General features: G+C 40.2%; 1 protein-coding gene across 1 annotated transcript; it reads left to right on the forward strand.

The window, feature by feature from the left end:
- Positions 1 to 13,154: 13,154 nt before the first annotated feature.
- Positions 13,155 to 15,580, forward strand: LOC110489834 (transcription and mRNA export factor ENY2-2). Its single transcript, XM_021562780.3, has 5 exons — positions 13,155 to 13,307; positions 13,712 to 13,789; positions 13,892 to 13,962; positions 14,664 to 14,738; positions 14,865 to 15,580. The coding sequence occupies exons 2-5, from the start codon at positions 13,722 to 13,724 to the stop codon at positions 14,936 to 14,938; spliced, it is 288 nt and encodes a 95-aa protein (XP_021418455.1). The 5' UTR covers positions 13,155 to 13,307; positions 13,712 to 13,721; the 3' UTR covers positions 14,939 to 15,580.
- Positions 15,581 to 18,527: the final 2,947 nt, after the last annotated feature.

Raw genomic sequence — 18,527 nt, forward strand, 5'->3', positions numbered from 1 at the left:
TTTCAGAACTTTGAATTGGTAGAAGAAAAAGACAGATGTTACCTTTCGAATCTTGACTGACACAACTGATAACTAACCCTTTTTGTCGGTGCTACCAGCTGGCTAGCACTACTGGCCGTAACGCACCATCTTCTCTGCCACCATTCAACATCCTACAGTTACACAATATGATCATATAGTTTTACATACTCTTTCTGCCAGTTAGTATCTGTGTGTAAAACAGATTGGTAGCCAGTTGTCCTTGAGCTCTGCTTTTACTGTGCCCAGTTGGTTTTATATACAATGAGTGTACAAAACATTAGGAACACCTTCCTAATTCTGAGTTGCGCGACCCTTTTGCCCTAAGATCAGCCTCGATTTGTCACGCCATGGACTCTACGAGGCGTTCCACAGGGATGCTGGCCCATGTTGACTCCAATGCTTCTCACAGTTGTGTCAAGTTGGCTGGAACCAGGCTGGAACACGGGAAACTGTTGACCGTGAAAAACCCAGCAGCGTTGCAGTTCTTGACACACTCAAACCAGTGTGTCGGACACCTATTAAAATACACTGTTCAAAAGCACTTCAGTCTTTTGTCTTGCCCATTCACCCTCTGAATGGCACATGTCTCAACTCTCTAAAGGCTTAAAATCCTTCTTTAACCTATCTCATCCCCTTCATCTACACTGATTGAAGTGGATATAACAAGTGACATCAAAAAAGGGATCAAAACTTTCGCCTGGATTCACTTGGTCAGTCTATGTTATGGAAAGAGCAGGTTTCCCTAATGTTTTGTACACTCAGTGTATGTATTTATGTGTACATAATTCAACAAAATAATGGATTTTAAGTATTGTAGATTGAGATAGACAAACACCCTAGCCACAATCCCAATAATGATATCCCAATTTGAAAACAATGTAAGGCACCTATCCCCTAGGGTCATTTCAATACATTGTGTCCTCAATAGCAGACTCTCTGTCTTTGGTAGGAAAGGCGATTGTTAGAATGTGGTTCACCTTGAAATATACAGTATGTACAGTATATACTTCGTCTCGGGCCTAACAACACCCGTGCCAATATACCCAACAAACACAGGCGTTTTGGGCATTATCACTTAAGTAGAATGTAATTTGAGTCTGGAAATAACAATAATAGATTTATTTAATGTAGCACTTTTCATACAGAATCTCAAAGTCACTTCAAAGAAAATCACTTGCACTTCCACTGCAGGATGAGTGGAGGTGGCGTCGATGGTTCCAGCAAGGGAGAAACGTCAGACAGACAGGCAGCCCCTGACCTCTTTATCAGGCACCTCTGTCTCTGAAGTTCACAGCTGTAGCTAGGCGAGAACAGATCAACCACCCAAAAGTGTAGCACCCACCTGGGCGATGCTTCGGAAGCTATAAGCGCCAGAGAGACCACCACACGGCAGTAATCAGCAACAGTCTCCCACGAGGCGAGCCTCTGTCATCCCCTCTCTCTGCTCCCATTTCCTCTCTTTCCTCATCTCTCACACATCGGTATACTCTCCATTTCTTTTGCATCTTTATAAGTAATCTGCTGTAACATCCCAAATGTCTCCAAAACCTTTATACCGTCACTTCACAGGAAGTAGCAAACGTCTGAACTGTAGGTAGTTATCTTCAATTACATTTTGTCTTGATGTGTGAGTAGCAGTGAAGCCAATTATGCATGGAAGAACTTGCAACCCTCACCTCCCCTTCTTACTGTATCAAAATGTATCTTGTCATGGTAGACATGGAAGAGAAGCACAAATATTGGATTTGCTTCTTTTTATCGCAAATCACTACATTCTGTTTTACATAAATTCAAATTTGAAATTATAATGTTTATAAATAGGTCATTTGGGTAAATGGTCATAATGAAGAAAAAAGGAAAAGCACTGTGTGGAAATTGCATAAGTGCATTAGCGTTAAAGTATTGACTAATAATATGCATTATCTCTCCAAACCCATTCAGAGAATAGTAAATCTATGGCATGGAAGGGCATTGATACTCATTTTATCTACTGAGGTTCTATTCAAAGCAGCAGCATCAGTTCAGCTGTCACTATAGCAACCTAACAATTTGAGCATTGTAGTTTCATAGTTCCAAGGTGACTCAAGCTTTTAAGGATTGTGAAGGAAATAGGCTTACTGTATGGAATATGAAAGGAAGTGTGTCTTCTACTGTGTGTGTGTGTGTGTATGTGTGTGTGTGTGTGTGTGTGTGTGTGTGTGTGTGTGTGTGTGTGTGTGTGTGTGTGTGTGTGTGTGTGTGTGTGTGTGTGTGTGTGTGTGTGTGTGTGTGTGTGTGTGTGTGTGTGTGTGTGTGTGGGTGGGTGGGGTGGGGGGTGGAATGGGCAGCAGGAGTGCTAACAACAATGATTTCATAACAAGGCGTAGATGATAAGAGGCTAAGGTGGGTTTAATGTAGGGAATTAAATGTGTTTTTAATACTGTATAAAATGGGATGCATCTCTGTCTGACGTCAGTAGTGCACTCAAGATGGAAAACATCTACACAATAAAACAACCATCCTTTCCTAACGGGCCAAACGGACAGCAAACAAAAAGTGAACATCATGAGCAACTAAACTAATACTTTATCATGAAACATATCACACTTACCAAAGAGGGTCAGAAATGGCCTGGTGCTGTTATGTTTACAGCAGAGTTCAAATCAGTGTTGCCATTTGATGGTTCAGGATCCACTAGTGAGCTGTGGCGGATGCTTTTTAGATCACAACATTAGACTGGATCCTGGCCAGGAACACTGCTTTGGTTTATAGGGTGGATTACACAAATCCTCCACAAGTTGTAGGTATGTCACAGCAGGGAATGATGAGTACCCATGTTAAATCTAATTTATGCAGAACGTGTCCTCACAGTCATCCAAAGAAGCCAATCAGCGATGCTTTGGATACATTCAATTACAAACAACGTTAAACAGATTTATTCCATTTAGAAAATGAGATGAGCCGTGATCTTGCTGCCCTGAAAACTTGAATGGTCATTTTTTTCAAAGTCACTACTGGGTTTGAGTTATTGCTTGGTTGTGGCCTAACCATGGACTGACCCAATATTACCCTCAAAAGTTCCTCTCAAATCAACAATCACTAAGGCATTTGAATGGTAGATATAACACATTTGAATAAACAGAAAGCAGTCTGCATAGCCATTCAGAATACCTTATGCAACAGTAACTAACGTTAAATTGGCAATAACTGAGAGAGATCCTGTTTTGGAATGCAGAGGAGCCTTTATGATAGCTGAGCTGATTAGGAACTCTGATTCATGGGGATGCCAGACGAAATATGAAGGAAATCTGATTAGTCTATGGACACAGTGAGAAGACACTGCATGCTAAACTGCTATTTACACCATACAGCATGGGGATATTTGTATATTCTCATTGCTCATTCTCCTCTGATCATAGTCATTCATCAATGTCCTATGTGTTGGGAGCCAATGTCAAGGGAGTCAATGGGATGTCACCACTGATTCCCTAGTGTTCCCTCCTCCTCATACTGGTGCCTCAGGGAACACACCTTAGGCTATAGACATTTACGTTCTAGTCACTTAGCAGATACTCTTATACAAAGCGACTTATAGTTTCTGAGATACTTATACAGTCACATCAGAAATTATTGGCACCCTTGATAAAGATGAGCAAAAAATACTGAACTATATTGTATGCTCAATTTGTTTTGGAAATTATATTATTTTATACTAATACCATTGATCAGAGAATTTCTATTGATTTAACAAATAAATGTAAAAAATCTCAAGAAATCAGAGTCAAAATTCAATAGTTTGTGCACCCTAGCCTTTTTCTATGTTCATGGTTCATTGAACAAGCAATGTTTAAAGCCTTTACAATGAAGATCTGTGAAGTTATTTGGATTTTCTACGAATTATATTTGAAAGACAGGGTCCTGAAAAAGAGACGTTTCTTTTTTTGCTGAGTTTCGTAAAAAACTCTCCCTCAGCATTCAGTGCCACAATTGTGTATGTGTGTTTGTCTGTGTGGGTATGTGTTTGTGTGCATGTGTGTGTGCATCCTCAGTATGATACAGCTAACACGTTGACAAATGTATCTCGTCAAGTGGGCCGTTTATCAGCGAAGGCTCCCTTCCAGCTAATGTCTCGAAGTCTCGGAGCAAAGGAGCACCTGGCCCTTGCATGCATGCAAACCAGCATGGATACCCAGCTAGCATATAACGTTGTGAGAACCTGTTTCTTCGAGCTTGGTGACAGCGTGGTAGTGCTACGGTTATTTTGCAGCAACCTTCCTCTAACATTTCCCACAGGTTTCCTCATGGTTCTATTTAAAGTCATGTTCTCAGAACGTTCAGAGAACGTTAAGAAACAACGTTCTTCTGTAGGAATTTCAGTACTTCAGCATAACGTTTTCTGCAGATTTCCTAATTCTACCATAAGCAAGTGAATTTCCATGTGTCCCATCTGTGCTTGGAGTTCAAAACAGTTAACCTAAGCATTATTCAAAGTATTATTGAAACATTCTCAGAACATGATTTAATTACCTTCAGATAGCATATAATTATCGTTCTCAGAACGTTACTAAAACCTCCCAGGAAAACACTCAGGGGACCATAGAAAAAAGTTATTAGAACCTCGCCGTAACCTAAAAATGTACATTCCCAGAACAGCCGAAACGTTAACTTGCGTTCTCAGAACGTTTAAAAAAGGAACAGCATCACTATGTGCTAGCTGGGTAAACAGCAAGGCAAGACAAATCACACGGCTCTGTCTCCTTCATCACTCTCCGTTTGGCTCACTCAACAATCACCTCCTTTAAACCCTGTATTTCTTAGAAAGACTCTGGATGCCATGCTTTACAAATGAATACTAAGGAGCAAAGCTGCTAACTCTATTCCATTCACCAAAGCATTAAAGAGTCAGGTTCAGAAGCCACTTGGGGCTTTGACTTTGTGCCCTACTGCCTGTGTTTGTTTTTGTGGTATAGGAGCTGACACACACAGATGATGTCCCTGGCATGGTAGTGTCAGGGAGCTTGACATGTGGCCATTATCCAGCTTGAGTAATGATGTTTGCATGATCCACTGGCTTGGAAGCGGTAAAGAAGGAGAGAGTATGGTATGATTCAGCCATTGTATAGTTAAGCAATAAGACCCGAGGAGGTGTGGTTTATGGCTAAGTGGTCTTCTTGGGCACTACCAGAGGTGCCTTATGGCTATTATAAACCGGTTACCAATGCAATTAGAACAGTAAATAAGCAATTGTGCATCATAACCGTGCTATATTTAAGTAATAAGTTATGAAGGGGTGTGGTATATGGCTAATGCACCACGGCTAAGGGCTCTTCTTATGCAAGGCGAATGCGGAGTGCTTGGATACAGCCTTTAGCCGTGATATATTGGCCAAATACTACAAACCCCCGAGGTGATTTATTGCTATTATAAACTGGTTACCAATGTAATTAGAGCAGTAAAAATAACTGTTTTTTCATACCTGTGGTATACGTTCTGATATACCATGGCTGTCAGCCAACCAGCATTCAGTGCTCGAACCACCCAGGTTATAATGTCTGATACACCACGACTTTCAGCCAATCAGCATCCAGGACCCAAACTACCCGGTTTATAATACTGTATATCCATTTGCCTCCAACTATGTGCCCAAATAATCTACTCAGAAATGTGCACCTAGGCGCAACATATTAAAATGATATTAAATGTCCTTACAGTACATTTCAATGTAAACTGTGTAGAGTAATCAGTCTAAAAACATCTCCCTTTTAAATGTACATACATAGACTCTGTGTCTATGTATAGCACCCACACATTGATAATGTTGGCATTTATCTTCAGTGCAGTAACATTGTTTATGTCTGAGATTACAAACCAGTGAGAACAGCATCACTATATAGACGTTCAGATTGCAGTTATCTTAATTTACTACATAAGAGTGTAAGACTGTTCTATTTTAAACCCACTAACCAAAAGGATGGGAGCTGTGGTTAAACATGCCATTTGGAATTCAAACAAAAGTATGTATCAAGAGCAATGTAACCACAAAAACGTGAAAATACAAATGATCAATATACAAAAATGGCCAGATGTTTTTAGTATTCCTCTGGATTTACTGTAAAGTGAGCATGTGCTGGGCTAGCAGTGTTTTTTTTTATCCATCTGTGGATAAGGGGTAGAGATGGACATAGATGGAGCCTGTTCTGGGAAAGTCATTTTTAGGATGCTGAGGGATGGTGTTAGGAGGTCAGGTGCTGAGGGAGAGATGGATTTATTGGTGTCACTAAGGGCCCAGGCAAGAGGGGAGGCTAATATGAAAAGCATCTGAAATGTGTTACTGTGAGTGTCATTGTGAGTGTCATTGTGTGTGTGTGTGTGTGTGTGTGTGTGTGTGTGTGTGTGTGTGTGTGTGTGTAATGCATGCATTTTTGATAGAGACAGAGAGGGAGAGAGAGAGAGAGAGAGAGATGCTTATTTATTTATGCTTATTTATTTTCCCTTTTGTACTCTAACCATTTGTACATCGTTACAACACTGTATATAATATGACCTTTGTAATGTCTTTATTCTTTTGAAACTTCTGTGAGTGTAATGTTTACTGTTAATTTGTATTGTTTATTTCACTTTTGTATATTACATACCTCACTTGCTTTGGCAATGTTAACACATGTTTCCCATGCCAATAAAGCCTCTTGAATTGAATTGAGAGAGAGAGAGATCGAGGGGAAGAGAGAGAGAGTGTGGTGAGAGAGAAAGAAAGGTGTGTGGTGAGATTGGGTAGTAATTCAATTCCTATGATATACTAAGGTTACATATTCTGATTGAGAAATATTTTCTAACCGGTTACAATATTCATTTTTTACGTACAACAATAGTTCAGAATAGTTGTGCTCGTAAATTATGAATTATTCATTAGATGATGAGACAGAGGGTAATCAGTAGACAGAATAATAGTGTACTGTTGCAGTTGGCTTCAAACCCTCCATTTCCTTTTGCATATGTACAGTGCATTCGGAAAGTATTCAGACCCCTAAAATAAATTAAATCGTTTTTTTCCCCTCATCAATCTACACACTATACCCCATAATGACAAAGCCAAAACTGCAGATGATGTTAAACCTATTTGTTTGACTGGCCACTGTTTATTTTGTGTTGTCCTGTCGGTCCTGTCATCTGTTTCATGCTTCCTGTGTGCAAAGGTTGCTGAGGTCTGGGGAGGACAAGGTTGGTTGTGGCAGTGGGGCAGCTCTAACCAGGGCATAATTGTACGTGTGTTTATGTATAGATATATTTTTTTTGGGGGGGGGGGGGGGGGTTGGTGTGGTGTTCCTGGGTCCTTGGTGGTCCTTGGTGTTTTTTCAACAGGACAATGACCCAACACACCTCCTGGCTGTGTCAGGGCTATTTGACCAAGAAGGAGAGTGATAGAGTGCTGCGTCAGACGACCTTGCCTCCACAATCACCTGAACCTCAACCCAATGGAGGGGCTTCTTTGGGGCTTCTTTGTGTTCGGTTATTTTTCGCACCTCATAACACACCTCACCCCTCATCACCATCTATGCACGCATCCGCTCACTTACACTACTGACTACTGACTACACACACCGTTGTTACTTGTACATAGTTTACTTTACTTAATAAATATATTTGTATTATTCCTTTATCTCCACGTTGTCTCCCTCAGCCTCAAGTCTTCTTGGGTATAACGCTACAAGCTTGGCACACCTGTATTTGGGGAGTTTCTCCCATTCTTCTCTGCAGATCCTCTCAAGCTTTGTCAGGTTAGATGGGGAGCGTCGCTGCACAGATATTTTAAGGTCTCTCCAGAGATGGTCGATTGGGTTCAAGTCCGGGCTCTGGCTGGGCCACTCAACAACATTCAAAGACTTGTCCCAAAGTCACTCCTGCGTTGTCTTGGCTGTGTGTTTAGGGTCGTTGTCCTGTTGGAAGGTGAATCTTCGAACCCAGTCTGAGTTCCTGAGTGCTCTGGACCAAGTTTTCATCAAGGACCTCTCTGTACTTTGCTCCGTTCATCTTTGCCTCGATCCTGACTAGTCTCCCAGTCCCTGCCGCTGAAAAACATCCCCACAGCGTGATGCTGCTACCACTATGCTTCACCATAGAGAAGGTGCCAGGATTCCTCCAGACGTGACGCTTGGCATTCAGACCAAAGAGTTCAATCTTGCTTTTCATTTACCACAGGTGGACTCCAAGTCCAAACAGGATGTACCTGATATCTCATAGTAAAGGGTATGCATACTTACATAAATAAGGTATTTAATTTGTATTATTTTTAATACACTTGCAAAAAATTCTAAAAACCATTTTCGCTTTGTCATTATGGGGTATTGTGTGTAGATTGATGAGGAACATGTTTTAATTAATCAATTTTAAAATAAGGCTGCAACGTAACAAACTGTGGAAAAGGTTAAGAGTTCTGAATGCACTGTATATGTGTCGCATTGACAAGAATACAAACGCGTATGGCTTTGTTTCAATTGATTCCACATGCATGAATAGTATAGCTAAAATTTAGCTGCAACTGACATCTGTTTCAAATCAGTGTCTGCAGCATTTTTGGAGGAACACATACAGCTACCAATTTCTTAACTCAGTTTTTCTGTTTTGAGGGTTTCTCTTGGGCTAGCATCCACTGAGAGAACGTCTGCATATCCCCTTGAAACCTGTAAGTGCCTTGATTAATATTTTACTCACTTTCTCACTGCTTTCTCCCCCACTATATATTCTTCTCACCGAAACTCTGTGGCTTCCGCCACAGAGATAACACTGAGGTAATGGTGGATGGTGATGAGCAGGGAACAGAGATAAGGAGTGCCTCAAAGGGCCAGGGAGGAAGATTATTCTGTCACTTCACTGCATTGAGTCTCTCACTTAGCCTGTAGCATCCCATTCATTGTGCATGCTCACTGAGTGTTAATTACCGTTTTAATTATATTAAGCATGTTACATTAATCAAACAGCCCCTTGTCAAAACACATAAATTAGCAATGATTTGCAATTACTACAGGCGATTTCAAGATGAACAAGTGCTCTGCTTCGGTATTATAGAGCTGCTGACATGGGCGGTCATTAGTTCATCCAGACCAGGTAACCCATCAATCATTCTTTCAACTTTGTAGAAGCATTTCTGTCAGGTGTGCCTTCAATGGGAATCTCTTTGCTGCTTTTTAATTGCCTCTGTTTTATTGAATTTAAAGCACTCAAACCCCAGCAGACCGATGACTAAATTGATGTTTTTCATGGATTCCAAGTCAGGAAAGTGTTTCATTAAGCTGTAGTTGAGCAGAACAGGTGTAATAGGATGTCATGGGGTTTTTGATATCACACATAATAAGGAGTCGCAGGGGTTCCTTTACTTTAAAGAGAGATTTTTTTACCAAAAGCCCAGACTTAATTAATTATGCAGTCAGGTAGTCAGTGTTATGATATTCCGGTGACCACTAGACTCTGAAGAATGGTATGTTTTTATCTCAACCCAGAAAGAAACCTCCAACTGGTCAGTTTAAAGCAATACCTGAATTTCAGTTTGAGGTTGATTTATCCTCTGATAACTTCTTCTCATTTGAATACTCCGGTAGTGTCATGTTCAAACATATTTTAGCAGACATTGCATGTTTTTCAAGCTGCATTTAACACAAAACTCTTCTTAAACCAGTAATGACTTATGAGTTAAAGTCTCGTTACCTTAAATGCCTTCTTTCTCTAAATACCGCACAAAGTATATATGGTAGGCCTATGTGATCTAGAAAGGATGTGATAAAGTATCTGCAGTTTTTGCTCATTGTCTTTCTCTACATCTTTCTACAGAAGTTAACAGCTAAATCCACGTTTAATCCATGCTCTTTTCCCACATGGTAGACTGAGATGTAAGGGGTTATGCACAGAGAATTAATCAAAATACTTCTGAGAAAAAAAAAAATTCTCGGCAACCTCAGGTGGCCAATGGTTGGCAGGAGTTCACCCACAAGTAATTAGGAGATCGTGCCAAGTCTTAGAAAATCCACTATCATGTTTGATCCTCCTTTAAACCAACCCTAGGATACCATTTCAAAACTGCAGCATATTCAGCCTGGTTAACTTTGTTTTCCATTCACACACTCTATTACTTCAACTTGTTTGCAAAACAATGTTATCCTATACCTCTCTCCTTTGACTCATTTGAAAAAGAGATTCAGACACATGGGCGGCATTTACACAGGCAGCCCAATTCTGATATTTTACCCAATTATTGGTCTTTTGACCATTCACATCATATATTTTGACAATAATTGGGCAAAAGATCAGAATTGGACTGCCTGTGTAAACAGGTTGCCATAAGTAGAGATCTTTATCTGTATCTCCAACCAATTTATACAAAAATGACAAAATAAATAAAAAGAAGCAATGAGGTTTTGGAAATCCCAATAGTGAGAGTTAGGCCATTTGTTTGCTATTGTAGCGAATTCAAGGGGTAGCCTCAAACAGGACTCGAATATGGGTCTAGCGACTGTCAAGCCAACACTTTAACCAGCACTCCTAACTAGCACTTGTATTCCACCTCGCCCTCGTGTAGGTGTTGGCAGGCATGCTAGGTATCAACAGCCAATCCAGTAGGAGCTCGTGCTACAGTGAGCTTTGATTGGGCAATAGCACCGCGACATAGCAGAGTATTTGCATATGAAGTTCACCTCTCCCCAACTTTGGTCCCGCCCTGTTCATGTTCCTCACCCATGCTTGCATCGTTCAACGGTCCTCCTGACCAGTTTGCTTCTTCCATAGGAAATGAATGGTTTTCCGTAGTTTCATAGCCCACATCGTCTTCAGTTAATACATACTTCTGACATCAGTGTAGCAAATACAAAGGGGTACCCCCGACCAGGGATTTAACCCTGGCCTAGCGACTGTCAAATCAATACCTTAACCATTATGCCATAAGGTCAGAACTTCTTCACAAGGTTACTGTTGGTTTAACGTTGTTACAATATGTGGTTTCTTTAGCTAATTGTTTTCCATACAATTATGAAGATTTTCCAGGTGGGGCATAGAGATTGTTAGGATAAAATGTCACAAAATAAGGTAATATTACCAACACCATTACCACCAGAGATTGGAAACTGAAATACAGTATCTTTGACAGCACTACAATTTGATGAAAGTAGATTTTTAGACAGCTAAAAAGAAACATCTAAACTGATGTCATAATATTTGTATTTTTACATTTGTCATTTAGCAGTATGTATAATCCAAACTGACGATCAGTGTATTCAACTAGGGAATTTCATGATTTAATAAAAATAGTCTTAAAGCAGACTCAGTGTTATTCTTCTTACCGAATATTATTAAAATTGATCAAACACCTAATACTTGCCAAAAACAACACTTCTTGGTCATATGTACAATAAGAGGCATTGTAAGAACGTAAAAATCCACTGATCTCATCTACAGTTGAAGTCGGAAGTTTACATACACTTAGATTGGAGTCTTTAAAACTCGTTTTTCAACCACTCCAAAAATGTCTTGTTAACAAACTATAGTTTTTGCAAGTCGGTTAGGACATCAGCTTTGTGCATGACACAAGTAATTTTTCCAACAATTGTTTACAGACAGATTATTTCACTTATAATTCACTGTATCACAATTCCAGTGGGTCAGAAGATACCATACACTAAGTTGACTGTGCCTTTAAACAGCTTGGAAAATTCCAGAAAAGGATGTCCTGGCTTTAGAAGCTTCTGATAGGCTAATTTGCATAATTTGAGTCAATTGGAGGTGTACCTGTGGATATATTTCGAGGCCTAACTTCAAACTCAATGCCTCTTTGCTTGACATCATGGGAAAATCTAAAGAAATCAGTCAAGACCTCAGAATGTTTTTGTAGACCTCCACAAGTCTGGTTCATCCTTGGGAACAATTTCCAAACGCCTGAAGGTACCACGTCCATTTGTACAAACAGTACAAGTATAAACACCATGGGACCATGTAGCTGCCATAATGCTCAGGAAGGAGACACGGTCTGTCTCCTAGAGATAAACATTGGTGTGAAAAGTGCAAATCAGTCCCAGAACAACGGCAAAGGACCTTGTAATGATGCAGTAGGAAACGTCCAAAAGTATCTATATCCACAGTAAAACGAGTCCTATATCGACCTAACCTGAAAGGCTGCCACTGCTACAAAACTGCTACAAAACTGCCATAAAAAAAGCCCTACTACAGTTTGCAACTGCACATGGGGACAAAGATCGTACTTTTTGGAGAAATGTCCTCTGGTTTGATGAAACAAAAATACAACTGTTTGGCCATATTGACCATCGTTATGTTTGGATGAAAAAGGGGGGGGGCTTGCAAGCCAAAGAACCCCATCCCAACCGTGAAGCACGGGGGTGGCAGCATCATGTTGTGGGGGTGCTTTGCTGCAGGAGGGACTGGTGCACGTCACAAAATAGATAGCATCATGAGGCAAGAAAATTATGTGGATATATTGAACCATCATCTCAAGACATCAGTCAGGAAGTTAATGCTTGGTTGCAAATGGGTCTTCCAAATGGACAATGACCCCAAGCATGCTTCCAAAGTTCTGGCAAAATGGCTGAAGGGCAACAAAGTCAAGGTATTGGAGTGGCAATCACAAAGCCCTGACCTCAAGCATATAGAAAATTGGTGGGCAGAACTGAAAAAGTGTGTGCGAGCAAGGAGGCCTACAAACCTGACTCAGTTACACCAGCTCTGTCAGGAGGAATGGGCCAAAATTCAGCCAATTTATTGTGGGAAGCTTGTGGAAGGCTACCTGAAACGTTTGACCCAAGTTAAACAATTTAAAGGCAGTGCTAACCAACTACTAATTGAGTGTATGTAAACTTCTGACCCACTGGGAATGTGATGAAAGACATGAAAGCTGAAATAAATTATTATTCCTACTATTATTCTGACATTTCACATTCTTAAAATAAAGTGGTGATCCTAACTGACCCAAGACAGTGAATTTTTACTCTGATTAAATGTCAGGAATTGTGAAAACCTGAGTTTAAATGTATTTTGCTAAGGTATATATAAACTTCCGACTTTAACTGTATGTAACGTTATCACCCTGCAACAGTTGAGTCTATGTTATAATCTGTGTTGTTGATTAACGCTACCACCTAGTGGCATAACGATAGTACTTCATTAAAACTTAGGAACCTTTTCTGGCATCAACGGTTTCCTGGGGGTCCTTATTCATTGTGGGACACAACAATTAGCTGTGGCTAACTATCTCGCCAGTTATAATTGTATTGGCACTGTGGGCAACAGCATGCAAATTTAATCGAACGTTTTGGGTAAGTGTGAGATTTTTACGTCCTTGATAATAGCTACCAAGGGCGTAAAAATCTCACACACTACATAGCGTAGCTTATTATCAGGTAGTGAATTAGCTTGTTGCGCTGGCTAGTGCCAGAAATGCGTTAGCTTGTCAGCAGTTAGCATATAGCTAGCAAGCAAAGCCTAGCAATGATTTATGCTGCTCTTAGCTTGTTCTAAATATGAGTGATTTAATGTTAGCTACAGCCCAAACATATAATTTTTCATGATAGACGGCCGTCAACCTTGTTTGTAGACTGTTAGATTAGCTAGCTAACGTTAACTATTAAACTGATCCCTGCCTCAGCAGTTGACTAATGAACGATAACGTTATCTAGCTAACACCACAACATCAACTCATTCTGAATCTCACTTTTTTCAGTTAAAAGAATATGAGCAAAGATTCCAAGATGAGAGCAACAATTAATCAGAAGTTAACTGAGATGGGTGAACGAGAGCGGTAAGAACATTTCACAAATGTATATTTAATCATTGTTAAAAGTCCCATCAACTCTATGATTACTGGTGGTCACTTTTCTTGCTTATGTTGGTTGATCCACAGATTGAAGGAGTTGCTCAGAGCTAAACTCACTGAATGTGGATGGAGGGATCAGCTGAAAGCTCATTGCAAAGGTAAGAGTTACTATCATGTGTGGTGGGATGTCATGAAATGTGGCTAATGGGAATCATGACTATTACTCAGAGCCATCATGCACCATAAAAATCCAAAGGGCCCGAATGTACGTGAGGATGACTGGGGTGGTGGTACGGAGGTAGCTGCGCGTAAATGGCCGAATTTTTCATTTTTCAAACACCTGAAACACCCTTTTCCATCAATCTAGCCATAATCATTACGTGTAATTTTATGTAATAATTATATTGATATTTCTCTGCACATCTAAGCATACCTGTTGATCTGTCTGCATCATCCTGACTGCTGTTTTTAATAAACTGGTTATGCTACTCTGTAAATTCTGGGTAAAAGATTTAAAGGAATCTGAGTCTTATTCAGTAAATCTTGTAATTGCTTGCTTTTCTAAAGTCTACCAACCTTGCCAGGATTCATACCATCTAAGATAGTTAGACACACTAGCTACTCTAACTTCGTTGATAGCCTGAAATGGCTTCTTGGCAGCTAGTTATGAGATTGGGAATATATCTGCTAGCTAAAGCCAACTTCATAAATGGCTAGGTGGCTAGTAGTATTACAGAGATCAGCAATATTTTAAACAGAACAAATTTGAGGGGACATGTGCACCCTTTGAGCATGACACCTCTGACACTGTAAAACATGGTGTAACCATCATGCCACTCATCAAGTAACTGTTTTGCAGATGTCATCAAAGAAAAGGGCTTGGAGCATGTGACTGTCGAGGACCTTGTGGTAGAAATCACCCCTAAAGGAAGAGGTATTTAGGCCTTTTTGTTGTTGTGTATACAGTATCTTTTTTCTCATCCCTCTGTTCATTAACGTCCATGAAGTTCATCGACACTACTATCATAACCCGAATACTGTGTCTTTATTTTCCCCTCAGTTCTGGTGCCTGACAGCGTGAAGAAGGAGCTGCTGCAGAGGATAAGAGCCTTCCTAGCTCAGCATGCAACATAATTGAACCAGCGTGATCTTTTTTAAACCCTTTTGGTATCAGATTTGTTATAGAGAGCTTGTTTTCTTTTCGCCATCATGCTGTTATTATTAGTTATGTGACCCAATCTTCCATCATGATTTAGACTTATTCAATTGCTTTGTTCAATGTCCGATTTTTAAGTTCTTTACATCATGCAGTTCTTTACATGATGCAACGATTCAACTTGTCAATAACTATACATTGTATTAGAATACATAACATGCTATGCTGTTTTTACAACAATGACTTTTGTTCTGTGGATTGTCTTCTTATTTTTAGTTGGTTTGTCATTAGAGAAAGGCTTTTGAGAGGGGTTGTAATAAAGCTGGTTCTAGGTTTTGTAAGAAGTTCAAAGCGATGTTTTGTTTTTGAAAAAAGGCTTGCAATGACACTCTTTTAGACCGTGTAAAAGTACTGGTCTGTGTAGATTAACCTATTTAATACTCAGATACTCAATTGAGTATCTGGCCTGTAGTTAATCTCATACTAGAGGTACTGTAAAAGAATATGCACAAATAATTAAATAATTTACTTAAACTCAAGATATGGAGCTGTATGTAACCTGAAATGCACTACAAGTGGTGCATTGAATGCTAATAAACAAACATACACTACTGTTCAAATGTTTGGGGTCAAAGCACATATACTGTCCATTAGAATAACATCAAATTTATCAGAAATACAGTGTAGACATTGTTAATATTGTAAATTACTATTGTAGCTGGAAATCGGCAGATTTTTTTATGGAATATCACATGGGCGTACAGAGGCCCATTATCAGCAACCATCACTCCTGTGTCCCAATGGCATGTTGTGTTAGCCAATCCAAGTTTATCGTTTTAAAAGGCTAATTGATCATTAGAAAACCTTTTTGCATTTATGTTAGCACAGCTGAAAACTGTTGTCCTGATTAAAGAAGCAATAAAACTGGCCTTTAGACTAGTTGAGTATCTGGAGCATCAGCATTTGTGGGTTCGATTACAGGCTCAAAATGGCCAGAAACAAATCACTTTCTTCTGAAACTCATGTCTTTTCTTGTTCTGAGAAATGAAGGCAATTGCATGTGAGAAATTGCCAAGAAACTGAAGATCTCATATAATGCGGTGTACTACTCCCATCACAGAACAGCACAAACTGGCTCTAACCAGAATATAAAGAGTGGGAGGCTCCCGGTGCACAACTGAGCAAGAGGACAAGTACATTAGAGTGTCTAGTTTGAGAAACAGACACCTCACAAGTCCTCAACTGGCAGCTTCCATACATTGTAAGTGCAAAACACCAGTCTCGACGTCAACAGTGAAGAGGCGACTCCAGGATGCTGGTCATCTAGGCAGAGTTCGTCTGTACAGTGTCTGTGTTATTTTGCCCATCTTAATTGTTTTGTTTTGTTGGCCAGTCTGAGATATGGCGCTTTCTTTGTAACTCTGCTTAGAAGGCCAGCATCCCAGTCGCATCTTCACTGTTGATGTTGAGACTGGTGTTTTGCTGGTACTATTTAATGAAGCTGCCAGTTGAGGACTTGTGAGGCGTCTGTCCTCTGTACTTGGATTAGCTAACACAACGTGCCATTGGAACACAGGAGTGATGGTTGCTGATAATGGTCGTCTGTATGCCTATGTAGATATTCTGTAAAAAATCTGCTGTTTCCAGCTACAATAGTCATTTACAATACTAACAATGTCTACACTGTATTTCGGATCAATTTGATGTTATTTAAATGGACAAAAAATGTGCTTTTCTTTCAAAAGTAAAGGCATTTCTAAGTGACCCCAAACTTTTGAACGGTAGTGTACATGTTCCCATAATGACAACCCTGCTGCTGCTTTACTTCCTAGAATAACAGAGTGGTCCTGACAGGGGGGAGCGATTGGGATGGAGAGGGGGAGATTATGAAAAGATAAACACGAGTGTTCACAGATATAGATATAGACACAGATATATCTCATGTGGATGCACCAAGGGACAAATTGCTTTTACAGAGAGGGTTTTCAGATTGTTCCAAGGTCCTGTGAGTGTAGTGTGTGAAATGAGCAAGTGTTCATATGGGAGACTCCTTGGGTTGACAAGTCCAGAAACTAAAGTTATACCATGGTGTGATGGTTAAAGAAAATCTGTAACAAAGCGGGGTCACGACCCCTCTCCACAATGTCCTGGCTGCTACTTTAAATACAATAGACCATTTATTTAAGCTACTCTGAACACAACTGTATAAACTTCATGTCACATCTGTAAAATGCATTTTCACAGATAAGCATGTAAGGCTCTGATCTGTTTTGTAGCTTTATAGTTTTGTCAATTCCACGATGACTCAGATCACTTTGTTTTGTTTAAACCACTCTTGTTACAGACCAAGAATAGCAAATAGGCTACAGATTTCATTCGGAATGGCTGTGAACCCGTGCAGCGCACCCCTTGGCATGAGTAGCACATTACCAGGTAGTGAGTGAGCCTTTGCACTGGTCACCAACTGAAGACAGACTGCGTGTTTTCTTTGCCCAAGGACCTGCCGTGACATCAGCCCAGGTGACAACATGCTGATATACAGTGCTGCTGGCCCGGGGAGGGGAGGGAGGCTGCCTGCCTGTAACCCCCCCAGCCCCGAGCCCAGAACTCTAGCTGGCTCTTTTAATGGCCAACATCAATTCCCATGTTATCGTCAGGGCAATCTCGCTGGGCCCCCAATATATAAAGGGTTCAACACGCTAGCTGGCCCTGCGCTGCCCATAGAATTACTGGTGAATGACGCATTTATTTTCATACAGATTCTATTTACTTTCTCACTCCATTCTCAACTTGCCCTCAACGCTCTGGACCCACACAGTGCTGTTGAAGAGGCCAAGATACTGAACAGTAACCAGATGAAAAGATCTGAATGGCTTCTCAAATGAAGAAGGACATAGGCTAGATCATAAAGCTTGAACTGTAAAGACAAAGGTAAACAACACCAGATGGCGCCTATTAGTCCACTCAGAGGTCCTGCATACTAATTGGTGGAGTCCTGTGTGGGATGTCTGCGGCCTCTGAGAAACCAATCATGAAGCAGAGAGCGCCACAAGGCTTGGATGACATCATCTGCACTGATGGAGATATCAAGCAGTGGCTGTGCAGAGAAAGGAAAAAAGACAAAGGAAAATAGTCTGTGCGTGTGTGTGTGTGGTGTGTAGATATGTTCAGTAACTGGAATCATATCATTTCAGCATGAAAACAGCTGAGTCAATAGTTAATTAAGCCAAAAGTGTGGTCCTGTATATTGAGTCCCTTATGGACAATGTAGTCTTTTGTCTAACTTGGCAACAAGTAAGTGCCATAAACACATTTCTTACAGTACAAACAGAACTGAGGTACAGTAACATTATTAAAAAATATATTAAAAAAACACACATGACAGCAAGGCAAAGCACATAAGGGAAGTGTGAAATGAAATACTCATTTTAACATGGGGATGACGGAATCGAAAGGTATGCTGGTCAATCCAAAATATGTATTAGAATCATTTTAACACGCGTGCACTTCATTGTTTTACCATTTATGTGATCTGATTTCACAACTGTAATGTCAATACTCCATCAT

The sequence above is a fragment of the Oncorhynchus mykiss genome, chromosome 2 (assembly GCF_057628025.1).
Source record: "Oncorhynchus mykiss isolate SJ-2025 chromosome 2, ASM5762802v1, whole genome shotgun sequence".
In the NCBI taxonomy this organism is placed as follows: Eukaryota; Metazoa; Chordata; class Actinopteri; order Salmoniformes; family Salmonidae; genus Oncorhynchus; species Oncorhynchus mykiss.